The 14909-nt window shown below is 36.3% G+C and overlaps 1 protein-coding gene across 4 annotated transcripts; it reads right to left on the bottom strand.

Moving 5' to 3' along the window:
• Nucleotides 1-660: 660 nt before the first annotated feature.
• Nucleotides 661-10360, bottom strand: LOC127799594 (uncharacterized ATP-dependent helicase C29A10.10c-like). 4 transcript variants are annotated; one of them, XM_052333763.1, is made up of 10 exons: nt 10231-10345; nt 8820-8852; nt 7309-8683; nt 5630-5818; nt 4648-4743; nt 4377-4539; nt 4094-4226; nt 2240-4006; nt 1243-2117; nt 661-1138 (listed from the first exon to the last, which is right to left on the bottom strand). In XM_052333763.1, the coding sequence occupies exons 3-9, from the start codon at nt 8681-8683 to the stop codon at nt 1788-1790; spliced, it is 4053 nt and encodes a 1350-aa protein (XP_052189723.1). In that variant the 5' UTR covers nt 8820-8852; nt 10231-10345; the 3' UTR covers nt 661-1138; nt 1243-1787. The 4 variants fall into 4 exon arrangements, with proteins under 4 accessions (XP_052189723.1, XP_052189721.1, XP_052189722.1 ...); XM_052333761.1 differs by adding an exon at nt 10054-10114 and having other exon boundaries at nt 7309-8852; nt 10231-10344; XM_052333762.1 differs by adding an exon at nt 10054-10159 and having other exon boundaries at nt 7309-8852; nt 10231-10335.
• Between the last annotated feature and the right edge of the window lie 4549 nt (nt 10361-14909).

Genomic DNA, 14909 nt, shown 5'->3' with positions numbered 1-14909 from the left:
AAGTGATGGTGGATGTGGTTTCTTTAATTGCTCTCATCTTCCTCCTGGATATTTTAATCAGCTTCTCCTTTATTTAGCTTAAAGAATTGTTTTGCATCAATCTGCTCTATCTAGTTAGTTATGGCGTTGGAGTCGAGACTCTTTGATAGCAGTTAACTGACTGTTGGGTTTGGCTTTACACCGGGCGTGGGGGCTCGGAAGAGACACGAGACATGAGTTGAGAGAGAATGGTGGGAGGGGGGGTGGTTTTTGTACCCAGGGGCAATTTTGTCCAGATAATGCATAATTTCGGTGGATATATTTAATATCTGGGATAGGTGATATTAATTTATCTTCATTGAGACTCTTTAATCATTTGCTGTTTAAAACATAGCATTGTCGCCTCAGAAAAAGTAATAACCATGTGCTAATACTCCCCTACCAATTCGGACCAATTTTCTACATAAGAAGAAAGGCTAATTGGCACATTTGTTTTGCCTTGCCCTCAAGTATCTGGGCAAGACAGAAAACTCATGCCACTTAAACTCGCCAGTTAGATTAACGGGTCTCTCTACACTAAAACTTGAATGACCGCAATGAATTCAAAAGAGGTTCAGTTCGCAATTTGCGAATCGAGCTCTTCCACAGACATTAAGCTACAATAAGAGTTGGCACAAAAAAAAAAAAAAAAAAAAGAATTCCTTCCAATTTCACAGCTGAAAAAGATATGTACACAAACAAGTCCACCGCTAAAACAATGTGTCCTCCTAAATAGATAATAACCTACTCTTTTCTATACAGAATGCTCACTATACCACCCAATAGATATGATGCATGTTGCCCTTCAAATCAATAAAATAAATGGAATAATGAGGTCAATCCTACAAGATTTTAAGCATTTCCAAGTTCATTGTACTCTGTAAAAATGTATCTACTTTCTAACCTGGACAGCTCCGATCAGAGTTTTGAGATCCAGAGGCCAGCAACTGTATGTGTGAGAGGAGGAGAAAATTTCACTGGTATTGGGACCCTGGCTCCCCCTAATTCATCGACGCCAATCATCCCACGTGTGACAGCAAGTTGGACCGGCAGCTCTTCATGCAGAAAACACAGCTCGTGCCTTCAACATTAACTGCTTCTCGACACCATGCAAATGCTCCTGAAGTATTTGCATACAGCATTTGTGGTGAACTCTCAGGACATCAGTATATAATAATCCTTGTCAAAAAGACGTGAAAAATTCAATAATGTGAAATTTCTTACCTTTGAACAATGTAACCTGTGGTTTTCAGGGTGTTAAGAAGCAGAATAACCCACCAGATCCAGGCTGCACCTTGTGAGGAATTTAGCAATCTGTTAAAAGCAAACTCGGTACTACCCCAAAAGCAACAGCATTGTTCTCAATACCATCTCATCGTAACCTCCCCCCCCCCCCCCCCCCGCGGGGCCTTTCTGTCACTATGAGTACTCTACTGGTCTCTGGCAATTTGCTCCACGTCAACTGCATTCTGCCTATGTAATCAGGATGAGAAGCAAAAGTACCACAAGCCTTTGCACCCAGGGACCATTATCAACCATTAGATAGTAAGCTCTATTTTGATCAGGAGAAGGAGCCTAGAGTTTTTGGAACTAATAGCCATTGCCAACCAAATTGAGACTGATAATGGTCTGAAGCGCATAAGGCAAGAGGACAATGTTCACACATCAATTCGTGGCTCTAAGCTTCCTCTTCCCAGCAATTCCTGATGAACTTTCTTCTCTTGAATTCCATATTGCCAGGTATCTCAGGATTTATCGCAAGTGCAAGTTCATCCATGCAGTTTATCTTTTGATGTCTTGGAGGATCGATAATTCCCATTTTTGGATAATAATGGCGCATTTGACTTCTCATCATCTTCTGATGGTGTTCCTGACCTGGACTCCATGTGCATATCAAACGATCTATATCTTAACCCAGACCGGAAACCTCTTGGGTTAGAGGAGATTTTACCAGACAATGGTGCATCAATGGGTGACTTGAGTGCAAGGAAATCTTTAGGTAGAGAATCCATGTCCAGATAGCAGTTCCTTGCCTTGGCATCAGAAATCAATGCAGCCCAATCATCAGATTGCACCAGAGCATTAGCATTCCCCATAACCTGTTAAAAACTCCCAAGATTAATAGTGCTCAAGATAAATTAAAGGTTTACAACTGCATGTGTGCGCTGGAAGCATCATAAATTTGCTAAGCAAGATAACTAGAACAAACATATGTACATACCCAAAGTGCTCTTCTTGCACGCGTGAGAGCCACATTCATTCGGCGAATATCTGACACAAAGCCCACTCCATGGCTAGAAGCACGAACACAAGACATTATGATGACATCACGTTCTTGGCCCTGAAAAGCATCCACAGTATTGATATAAATATCCTTCCCTTCTTCTGATTTTAAAACATCCTCAAACTCCCGTTGAAGACATTTCAGTTGCAACTTGTATGGTGTGATTATGCCAACAGAAACTTTTCCCAAACCCAATGACTTCAAAGTCTTCTGAAGATGCTCATACAATCGGAGACAAAACTGTGCCTCATGTATGTTCTGGTAAGAGACAGATCCTCCTCGCTGGGACTCGCGACCATGAGAAATGTCATAAAATACATACGGATGCAGTAAAGAGTCCTTATAGTATTTTTCATCAGGTAAATTAGCAACGCTTTCACTGTCGGTAAGGCGTCCCTGGTAGAAGTACCTCGAAGGAAAGTCCCTGATTTGAGGATGCATCCTATACTGCACAGACAACAAAATTGTAGGGCAGCCAGCTTGCTGGAACCTCTCAAAAAGACTTCTGCTATACAACAGGGTTCCAGCTGCTTTGCTGATAACTGTTGCAGGAAGTTGCTGGGGATCCCCAACAAGCACACATCGTGCTGCACCAAGGGAAAGGGGAGGAAGAACGGCTACTTCACTGGCTTGGGCTGCCTCATCAATCACAACCATATCAAAACCATGAGTAAGACGAGAGAACAATTTGCGTCCACTGCTTGACACAGTAGTGAAGACAATCTCAGCCTCATTGGCAAAACTTGCCTCAAGATTGGCACGAGCTTCCTCCAAATTGAAGTTTCCACCAGTACGAAACTTCCCTTCTATAATGAGAAGGCGGGACATTTCCACCAAAACTTTATCCCTGCTCTCAACAACAGCTGCTAGGTTTTGCAGCAAGGTATCTCGGTTCTGGTCCCGGGCCACAAGAATGTCAGGGTCCACACCAACTGATCCTTGGGCACGACCGGCAGCAGCAGCAACATTGAGCTCTCTTTGCAGACAAGCTATTTGCTGTGATAACTGAGATTCACGGACTCTTAACTGGTGCATCCATCCATATACTTCATCACGACTCTTTACTAAAAGTTGTTCTGTTCTACGCTCAACAGAAACTGCCTGAGCAGCACGTGTTTGTGAATCAACCCCAACTCGAGCAACATCAGGTCGATAAACTTTCATCTCACCATCAATAAACCCACGATCAAGAACACGTGCAAGCAATTCATCAGTAGCAGCATTTGAAGGAGCACAAACAAGCATTCTAGGTTTGGGGCATAGTTTTGGAAGAGTGCGAAAGAGATTTTGGTCCATGCTTTGTAGAACTTCATCAATGGATCCATTAGCAACATGGTCAGAGCTGCTCTCACTAGCTTGTTTATAGCTTTCAGGAGCAAGTTTTTTAAGCAGTGCAGTGTAATAGTGCTGATACTGAACAAGATGGATCACATTAAGCATTCCCCAGACTGTGTGTGTCTTACCTGTGCCTGGAGGCCCTTGAACTAGAGTAAAAGGCCAAGGATCTTGTTTCTTTGTCATCCCATTACTTGTACCAGCAGCTGTATGCATCGCAGCCCACTTAATTGCAGCTAACTGGGGACCATTGAATGTCCTATGTAGATGGTCACTAAAGTTAGGTGTAAAGCATTCAGGCATTGCAGGAGACTGCTCTTCATATTTGGGGAAGTGCTCAGGACTAGGCTGAAGGATAGCAGTTTGCATCTGTCAAAAGTAATGGCAATTAACTTGTTGCAATCATACAATATGATTGTTAAAATTATATATAAAATATTAAGCTCCAGCTACAACCTGCAAATTGAGGCGAGGAAATGCATGCAAGGCAACATATTCCCTTTGGGTAGTAGCAAGAGAACCAAGCACAGTTAGAAACCAGATGCCTCTTGGCTGCAGTTTCCTCAGAATATGATCATTATCGACCTTGCTGGAAATAAACATTGCAGAAGAAAAAAGAAGACATTGTCAATGAAAATTGATAGAAAATCATGTATTCACTAATTTAAAAAAAAAAATCAATTCCATTTTCTAGGGAACTTCTAAGCAATTATGAAACAAACTGAGAAATTTGAGGGACCTGTTAGGATCATAAGAGTCCCCAACATAAAAGTGAAGGATTGCTCCAGGAGGATCACGAGTATCGATAGGCATGTATCGCCTAACTGTTCCAGCAACACGTCCACTGACATCAGGCTCCTCCTCTTGGTCAATAATAGAAGTGTTGTTCCTCTTGGATCTCACTGCTCAGTCAAATACAAGTTAATTTGTACATTGAAACTGAAAAAAGAGTATTACCCATTATACATAACCAACAAGTAAAATAAACCTCTTATAAAGTCAGAACAAACCAGTTCCAGGCCTTGGGGTTGAAAGAACTGCAACATCACCCTCCTTGAATGTCGGTTTACACTCGTTTGCAGGAAGAACTATCACATCATACCACCCTAAGGCAAAATGGAGAGAAAAAGGATTAAGAAATAAAATAAAATAAAAAGAAAGCTCAACCAATTGATGCTTCAGAAGTCAACATGTCAAGCAGGAGAAAAAACAAAGATCCTGTTGCACTGGGATTCTCCTCAACTAATTGAATGTATCCTCTTGCATGCATTATCAGAAGGAACAGAACCTACTAAAAAATTACAAGAATAAAAACCTAATGAAATGTAAAAGCTAAAAGGTCAAAATGCCAAGGATCATTGAATAGCCTAACCAGTCAATAAAAATTAGCAAGAAAAAGAAAACTTAATAGTAAATGAAATCATAAAACTATACGATATGATTGATCAAAAGCACGTAATACCTACTTTTTCCTCCATTATAGGAATGCTAGTCACTTGTTGGAACCATGCCCGACATTTCCCATAAAATAACTTCCAGGAATCATTAATCCTCCTTTTAGTGAATTAAAAATGTCTTCTTTAAATTTATTTTCAGATTTTAAAAGGCAATGGTATAATGCTGCATGACAAACAAACAAACAAACAAACATTATAATTGAAAGCTCGTATGATTTAAGTCAGCAAATCTACACATATACAAAAACGTAAATACACCTTTCAATCCATATTTTAGGCCATTTTCAGAAAGCTGCCTTGTTAGGAGCTGGCATGCAATTATAGGACATCAACTAAATGCATTCCTCTTAGCTGTTAAAATATGATATGTGATTTGAATCTCCAGCATCAACTTCCAAAGTGGATGACTATTTCCAGAAATCCAATAAAAAATAAATAAATAAGAGACAGGTAAACTGGGATGAAGGGACCACCAACACTTTATTAGGAATTAACAAGCAAGATAATATATAGCCATAACAAGAAGGCAAATCACCTCTTTCTCGTCTTTCAACACTCTTTATGCGGACCATTACATGCAAGTCTCTAGAAACTGTTTCAGTGAGCTCCTCCCAAGTGCTGTAGAGCTGTGCACGGCATTCCTCAAAAAGCAGGGGCTCAAATACTCTAATATACTCTTCCATAGAATCAAATCGACCAGGAACACACTGGAGTTCAGCTTCCTCTGACGCCACCAAAAAAAAAAAAACAGAAAAAAACTTGTTAAATAGATAATAGAAGGACCAGGAACAGAATATGCTTTCAGATATACAAACAAATAAACATTGAAATAGCTGATGATCACTAAATAAAAAAGGTATTCCCAATGCACAGGGCTCTTTGCTTACTTTGCAAAGAGGTGGTTGTGGACAACAATAACCCACAACCTTCCACTCACAAATGAGCAAAACCTTACCATTACTACCAAAAGGCTCAACCTCAGTTGATGATCAGTAAATAATAAAACCAAATCATCAAGTCCAAGAAAGTATTCTTAACAAGGTTCTAAACACTATTTCTCACTCACCATAAAACATACCCCTTCAAAGATAATAATTAAATGCACATAACACATAACATAGAAGTAAAAATATTTTCCAGTGTAATTCCTCTACTATAACAAGAAGAATGTGTCCAAATAACCTGCACAGAGAAAAGACAAAGAAAACCTCGTGCATGAGGCTTTACATGAGAATGTTGAAGCAAAATTATGTATAGATTTTAGTTACTCTTTTCACCACAAATATACATTCTTCTATCAGAGCAGGGTTTGTTGATGGATTGGCTGCCTCCCATATTAAGCTGCAGTGATCCCCTCAGCTGTCCAGGTCTGAGCTGTGCAATGATAATCATACTGAACAACTAATATTGAATCCTAATCTGGCCCACCATTATATGCCATGGTAGTAGTTAAATCCAGGATAAACATAAACCAAATGAAACACATAAGATATAGCAATGCATTAGCACAAGAATGGCCCAGTATTACATGCCACAGGCACTGCATTTGCCTCAGATGCAAAAAAAGAGTGCGTGAAATAGAATAATTCAACAAAAACTATCAGCCATATCTAATTTACAGAAGTGTTAACAACAGCAACATACTAAGCCCTAATCTCACTAAATGGGTCTACATAGATTCTAGCTTGCCAATCATCTCTATCTACAACTATATCGTCTATAAACCCATTATAAGAGATATCATGCTTAAGCATTTCCCACCTAGTTTTTCCCTTCCCTCTACCTATTTTGCCATTAAGTTCTTTACTTAAAAAAGTGCTATAAAATCATATACACTAATGCAATGGTGCCATTCCCTAGCCAGTAGCCAAAACAGCAGTCTTTGAATTTCCTCAGCTCAATCTACACCATATTTGAATGCATACTTTGTACGGTGAATGAATAAAAGGATGCTTAGTTGGTATGATGAGGGAATAAAAGGAATCATAAAGTGAGGGTTGGCAGTACTAGTGCTCCAGGGAAGGCCATATTTGCCATGTCAGAATGAAAGAAATCTAACCTACTCCAACAATGTAAAACAATAAAAGACAGTACAACATCAACATAATAGCACCAACAAACAAGATGAGAAATTGGAAATTTCAATACTATCCGGCATCTCAATATAAACAGTTAAAGATGTCAGGTTGTGATCTCGGATAACAGTTTTCATACCTGGATGATGCCAAAATTTTTCATTGGTAACTTCACGGAGAAGGCGTTCCACCGATGTATCTTGATATTGAGTGGCTAGTGTATTTTGCTTCTTGGGAGGAAGTTTTTTGGTCCCTAACTTTGCATCCATGGAACTGTGACTTATTAGAGCTGGCTTCCTTGCAGAAACCTGTGAATTCTTGAGCTGCCTTGAATCTGTGGGCTGTTTCCATGAACTCTGTTTCGGTACAGGATGTGCAAGAACCTCTGCAGCAAGATCTGTGGTGCTATTCAGCCTCCTAGGCCTACCTAGAAGTCCTGAATGCATATCACCATTACATTCAGATTTAGAATCATTAGATTCCAAATAATTGTTTCCTTCATTAGAAGACAAATCAACCTGTTTTGAATCCTTGTCTGTAGCCTCACTCTGCTTCTCTCCGCTGCGTTCAGCAGGAGGAATGTTACGCACCTCTTTCACCGTACGAGTGGTAATTGGTGCTGGAAAGTTCTGCCTTCTCGGCGTTGATGTTTTCATAGAACCAGCTTGCTTGACATCTTCCAAATTGAGAAACATTGTTTGTCTGCTACGCTTTTTCCCTAGCATTGCCTCCTTGTGTTGGTCAAGCCTAGGCCTCTTTCCAAGATTATTTGCACATTTTAATGCATGAGTTGCTTCAACTCCTTTAACTTCTCTTTGTTTTGGAACCAACACAGATTCTTCATGGCCAAACATGGATATATCACCTTTACAATCGCCTTCTGAATTCCGGCTACTATTGGTTTTCTGATCATCAGCATCTAGATCTAATCCCAAAGTACGATCACTGTTTTCAACCTTGGTGTTTTCATGATTTTGAGAGGCATTCTCCATATTTACACCACCATGATCCACCATTTTAGTCACTCCTTTGTCCTGCAACTCTTTGTCACAAATAGTAAGTGATTGTTCATTCTTACTACTGCTTCCAGGTGCACCATCAAAACCCTCTGCATCAGACCATTCCCCCTCTTCCTTTTCAACAGCCTGAACATCTACAGAACTCAAATCCACCTTTGATGCTACTGTTTTATCCTCACCATTAGCTGCCTTTGATAATGAGGCAGCCTCAGAGCTTATATGCCCAGAGCTCATTTGCTCAGAGCAGACTAAAGACCCCTGATCACTTTTTGGACGAACAAAAGGCTGAAAACCAGAAACAGAAGATGCATGGGAGAAAGTATTCGCATTTACCATTCTTTGGGAACTAGTTGATGTCACAAACAACTCAGGAGGGTGAGTATTAGAAGAAGGAATGGCCCTTTGAGGCTGGATGTGGGAACCACCATCGGTCTCTTCATCTTCCTCACTGGGAAGTTCATTAAGATCAAATAACAATCTTCCTCGAGAACTCATCTGATACAAAATTGCATACAAACTAAACTGTAAATCCAATTAGCTATGCTTCTCACTCCTTGCGATTTTTTTATAGCAATAAGTGAATATATCATGCCAATTGAAGAGGAGACAAATAGAGAATAAATCCTCAGACCTAAGAAGAGTTCAAACGAGTAGACACTGGTATCTGCAAGACAATTTCAGGAAGTCAGTTTATAAGACTAAAGGCCGAGCAAAGAAAACCATCTACACGAATAAACAAGACAACACCAAAAACTAGCTAAGCTTTACATGTAAACATCAAACTCCTCTCTTGAAAATAAAAAACAAAACAAACATAAGCATCAAACTGCAACACTGCAAAATTATTGATAATAATTTTAAAAATGTGGAACCCTAATTCCATATCCTTCGTAAACCCAGAAAAAGGGTTGAAGTTTCAATTCCCTTCACTAAAAAGGCAAGCAAGAGAGGAGATACTCATAAAACACCCCAATCGTTTCAATAATGTCACACAAACCTGCAAAAATCACTATTATAACCAAAAACAGACAAAAGTTTACTGCTCTGTAATGGTCATCAGTCATGATAGACATGAAACTAACTTAAATATTTGATGCACAATACAGACTTGTGCTTGCTTCTCAATGAATGTCTTGGCAATTAAAATTTGGAGAAACTACCACACTAAAATTGAGTCTTCAGAGCACTATCAAAATAAGAGGTTTCAATAAAAAATAGGGGGCACTAAAAACATGGTCGCTAAGAAACTACAACTTCCAATCTATTGAGCATTTAGAAAGCATTTCATGCACTTAAAAGAGAAGGAACATGAACCACCTGTTCACCCCATGCCAAATATTCAGAAACTGCTCGTGCTTTGCTATCCGTTTCACAGGGAACCTCAAAGCACAAGCTTGGTTAGCAAGGAAACGTTCGGAAAATGTGACATGCCCAGAAAGGTAGACTTTAACTAAAGTCATCTCTTATTGGTATGTAATTGTGGGACAAGATTATCAGAGCGCCCTTTGTGCCAATAGTACCCTCGCAAATTGGGGGGAAATTAGTAGAAGCGCTTTCCCAATCTTCCCACGTTCTCCTTCCATATCCCATTAATTATCTAGCCCGTGCATTGTGTACGATTGCTCAAACATTAAAATATCAGAAGGTTTCAAATCAGTGCACGACAAACCCTAGTTACATCACAAACAAATCAAATCCCCAATATACATGTATAGCAAATCTCCTAAATCACTCCCGAGTATCATCAAATAACCAAGAGAATTGTACAGATAAACTCCTAAATCTCCGCAAGGACTAGCAGATTAGCATCGATTAGTCCCCAAATCACAATCACTACTTTCGTAGATTAGCAGAAGAACACTAACCTAGAGGCAACTTCACCACTCGTGTACCCAATCGATTAACCCTTGCTCTCAAATCGATTAACTAATTGCCAATCGACGCATATCCGGCACCAGATCGAACGAGAAACTAAATTAAATAAACTCATCAAAAGCACCAAATTAAATTAAATAAAGGATTTCCAAGAGAGAGAAATTTACCTCTTAGAAGCGCCGATTCTAGAGAGAGGAATTATGTATGTATATACGGAATATATATTTAGAGAGAGAGAGAGACAGTAGCTCCAAGGAGACAAACGGCGAAGGCCGAATCCAAATATGAGAGGAGAGGAGGGGGTAGAGGCGGGTATTTATAGGAAATATTGGGGCCCTTTCGCCGGCCGGAAATTCCTCCGATCACCGTTAAATTATTCCCGGCGGAGTATTAATCGGGGTCCCTTTATTATTTACTATTCTTGTTTATCCTTTATAGGAAATAATAATATTTTTTGTGGGTTTTCGAAAATGCCCCTGTTCTTTGCCTTTATTTTCGTCGGTTGAATTACGCACCGGCCCATTGAGGTTTCTGGAAAAGATGCGATGAGGGTAAAGGGTAGAGTTGGTATTACGGCGCGCCAAGGCTTGAGCCCAAGTTGTCGGGCTGGGATCGGGTGTGGCGCAGGCCTATCCACTCACTGTGTCTGAGTGATCCTGGCCGTTTAAACTAGGTTCAGTGGCATTTCATTTCTCACCGTTGGATGCGCGGCATCCGAGGTGGCTTGATCACTAATTGCATTTGCTTTTGTGGTTAAAAGAGTCTTTGACTTGGTTTCTCTCTTCTCAGAAGACATATAAATACAAATTTTATTTAAACATGTTTCTAAGCTCTAAATAACCAAGTCTTGCAAATAAAAACATTTTTTCAATTAATGTATAATTAGAAAATATATATTTTATATGAATTTAATTTATATAATAATAATATTTAATTAAAATCTTTATATTTATCTACTATTATCAAACATATTATAATACACAGAAACACTTAAATCAATCACTACTTTATATAATATTTTTAATGGTGTTTTAAATATCTAAAGATTACATCGCTTGCCTTTATGTAATACAATGTGATCCCACAACCTAATTTGGTGGATAAAAATAAGGTAGAGCAAAGAGTTTAAATTTTATTTTATTTATTTTTAAAATAATAAGTTATGAAAAAAAATACTCAACTTTTATGTTATCTTCAAATTAAATTAACTTTTAGTTTTATTAATTGGAACATCCATTTCAATTTTACTACAATTATTATAGACTACCATTAATGCTTGTGATTTTCAAAATTATATGTTAAATTTATATCACATTATATAACTAATAGGGGTGTGCAAACGATCAGTTCGGTTACTGAATCAATTGAAATCTATTAACCGATTAAGTCGAACTATAGAGCAAAATCGAACCGAACTGATCAATTAACCCAAAAAATCAATAATTGAAAAAATTGAACTCAAATCATATAAATTGAGCCGGTTAGACTGAAGAAATGTAAATATATATATATAAATAAATAAAATCGAATTAACCAATAAATGGACGTCATTTTAAATCGAATTAACCAATAGAAATGCAAAAAAAATGACGTTATTTTAAAGTTTTGTCAGTTCGTTAGTTCAATTATTTCAACCCAAAAAATTGAAAATGAAACTTTTGAAAAAAATTAACCAAACCAAACCAAACTTTTAAGTTACACTCGACATTCTTGAAATTTGACTTTCTAATAATTTTTCAATATTTTTTCTAGTATAGTAATGGCTGAATTATCATCAAACTAGAGAGTGATTAAAAGATGGTCGAATTCTAACCTATACAAGGAGAAAAGATACTAGATGAAAGAAAATAGGGCTTGTTTGATTGGCCATATTTTTCATAAAAAAATTGTAATTTTTCATCTAAATTCTAGTTTTTGAGGTGTTTGATTGACTATATTTTTCAGATAAATTAAATTCCAACTTTTGGTCACATGATGGCATTTTTCTCACTTTTACTGGAAAAGAAATTCTCGAGGGGGGTGGGAGAATAAATTTTCTAGGCACTCTCAATCACGACTGCTCATTCATCATCTTGTTTTGATTTCCAATTTCTCCGAAAAATTGGAAGCAAATCTGTAGCGAGAGAAGGACAGCGAGCGAACAAAAGGCAGCAACGGAGCGAGCGAGAGAAATGGTGAGGAACTGAGAGGTAGCAAGCGATTGAGAGGGTGAGTGCGCGAGCAAGAGAGAGGTAACAAGTGAGAGCGATAGTGAGCGGCCAAGAGGTGAACGATGATGGCGACAGCGGTGGCCAATGACGGTGGGTCCTTCATCCTCTTGTTGGGTGTATGTATATTTGATTTATTTTTCGAATATTTTGTATATGTATATTTGATTATTTTAAGTAATTAATTATTAATTTACGTATTTAGTTATTGATTAACTGCATTTATGTATGTGATTATTTTCATGAAAAATAATGACAATCAAACACCAAATATTAAAAAAATATAACAATTTATAGATAAAAAATGAAGATAATCAAACAATTTCATGCTTGCAATCATGTTATATAAAATTTTTTAACATCTATAAAGTGTTAGTAAGGGACAAAATGCATAAAGTTAATAGAGATTTCTATCATTTCTCCAATGTCAAAGATGACTCTATTTTTTTTTTTTTTATTTTTTTTTTTATTTTTTTATCAATCCTCTTCTTAAGAGTTTTTAGTATAATTTATCTTTAAAAGTTTAAATTAATATAAAAGTAATTATAAGATATTTCATTTTTAATTTTTAGAACATGACAAAAAGAGCAGCCCATTAGAACTGTCGAGAAGACAAAAAAGACTTTCTTTTCCATAGATTAAAATTTGAAGCATATTATGTAATATAAATTTCAAGTCATGGGCAAAAAAGTCTTTTTATCCACAGATTCTTTAATTCCACGCCAACCAACAACTTATATTATGTTATTATGCAATCAACGTACATACGTCGCTTTTAGACACACAGTGCTTATTTATTTATTTTGAGCTAATTGACAAGCTAAAGCCTAACTGTGAGACAACCCAAAACTACTAGTAATTAAATTTGGACTGGTTATGAAGTTGGTTTTGGGTATTGGTTTGTTGGTTGGACCGCTGTCGATTCAATAATTTATCTAGAAAATATAATCATCATCAGATTGCATACATTAGTGATGAAGGTAAAGTTATGGTTGGATAGAGATGAGCTTTATGAAAGGAGACTTAATGTTCAACTTCAACCCACTAAATCATTCCAATTAGAATTACAAGGTAACACTTGCAATTCACTATTGACATGCATTATCAATTTCATATATACCCAGCTAAAACCTTTTAAAACTGTTATAGCCTCTCCAAATAAAATTTATAATTTATGAAACCATCGGACATTAATGAAAATAAGAACGTAATCCATAACTTTATATTATCGAGTAGTGTTTGTTAATTAAGATCTAGAGAAAAAAATATGAAATATAAAAAATATTCTATATTTTTGTCATTTCTAATATTTTGTTAAATTTATTTAGTGGTCTTTAGAAAAGAAATCGTGTGACTTTTTATCTGTCATTTTTTAAATATGTTTATCTATTTTTGTTCAGATAAGTATATCTTAAATCTTACAGATAAAACAAAAAAACATATATGTTTTACAGTGCATTTCAAAAAATAAGACAAAATAGTTTGATAAAAATCTTTAAATATTTCTCAACATTATTTTGATCATTTCATATCTAAATATAATAACCTTAATTTAATACAATCTTATCTTATTCATTTTAACAAGCGTTACTTGAAAAGGAAAGAGACATCTTTGTAACACACTATGAAATTAAATTGGCTTATAACTTGATCGATGGCTTTAAAAAAGAGTTTGAAAAGGATTGAATTAACAATGTTTGTGCTTAACTTAATGAACTACAAGTACCTAACCTACTAACAATGTTCTAGAAATTCTTTTCTATTGATTGGAAATTTGCTCAACTAAGAATAATTTTAGAAGGTTCTTACCCACGTTGAAAGGGGAAAGAAAAACTTGTGTTTTTTCTTTATTTTGTATGTTACATATTGTGTATAAATTTAAACTAATTATTCTAAAATTTAGCATGATATTCATGTCACTGTACACTTATCCAAGGCCTGTGATCTCAATTATCCCAATTCATTTAATGTTAAAATTAATGGTGACAGAATATTATTTCATCAAATAGAAAATTCAAATAATGGCGATTTGCTCATTATCCCTAATATGAAGAACCATCTTGAGCTCCTATAAAATTGAGGCTAAGTTTGTAAATGTGGGTATCTGAGGTTTATAGGGTATCAAATTGGAATCTTCTTATTTTTCAGTCTCTCACTTTCACAATATTTTCATTTTCCTCTTTTAGCCTTTATTTGCATATTAATTTCATCGATCTTTCTAAAAACAACCCCAAATTTATTTAAAACAAAAGGTAGTAGAAGAGACAATATTATTCGTAATAACGATTTTTTTTTTTAACTAAAGCATATTGTGTCCAATAACTCTTTGTTTAAGAAAAAAAAACCAAAAAAAAGCAAAATTTTGGATATTGAAATCAGACTTTTGTAAATTCCTAATAATAGTCTTTAAAATATTCTTGCTCGTGACTCTATCCATATCCATCGTCATTGGAAGTTGGAACTCTAGATTTTAGCAATGTTTATTATGTATATAAAACTTGATTCATAATTTATAAATGATCAATTTTTTTGGTAAAAGTGATTAAAATACCAACACTTTAATATTTTTTTATCACTATTTTAATTTATATAGTATACTAAACACATTGCTGTTACTTTCCTAAGAATAAAATTGTTGG

Source organism: Diospyros lotus, chromosome 4 (assembly GCF_014633365.1).
Source record: "Diospyros lotus cultivar Yz01 chromosome 4, ASM1463336v1, whole genome shotgun sequence".
Classification (NCBI taxonomy): domain Eukaryota; kingdom Viridiplantae; phylum Streptophyta; class Magnoliopsida; order Ericales; family Ebenaceae; genus Diospyros; species Diospyros lotus.
The sequence above is the reverse complement of the archived record's forward strand: the minus strand, read 5'-3'. Positions and strand labels throughout refer to the sequence as shown.

Excerpts from the sequence above, each read along its gene's own strand:
- LOC127799594 (XM_052333760.1), bottom strand. The coding sequence starts at position 8,683 with ATGAGTTCTCGAGGAAGATTGTTATTTGATCTTAATGAACTTCCCAGT. Across the intron at positions 5,819-7,308 it reads AAAATTTTGGCATCATCCAG|AGGAAGCTGAACTCCAGTGT; the intron begins GTATGAAAACTG and ends TGGTGGCGTCAG. Across the intron at positions 2,118-2,239 it reads GTGCAAGAAGAGCACTTTGG|GTTATGGGGAATGCTAATGC; the intron begins GTATGTACATAT and ends AGTTTTTAACAG.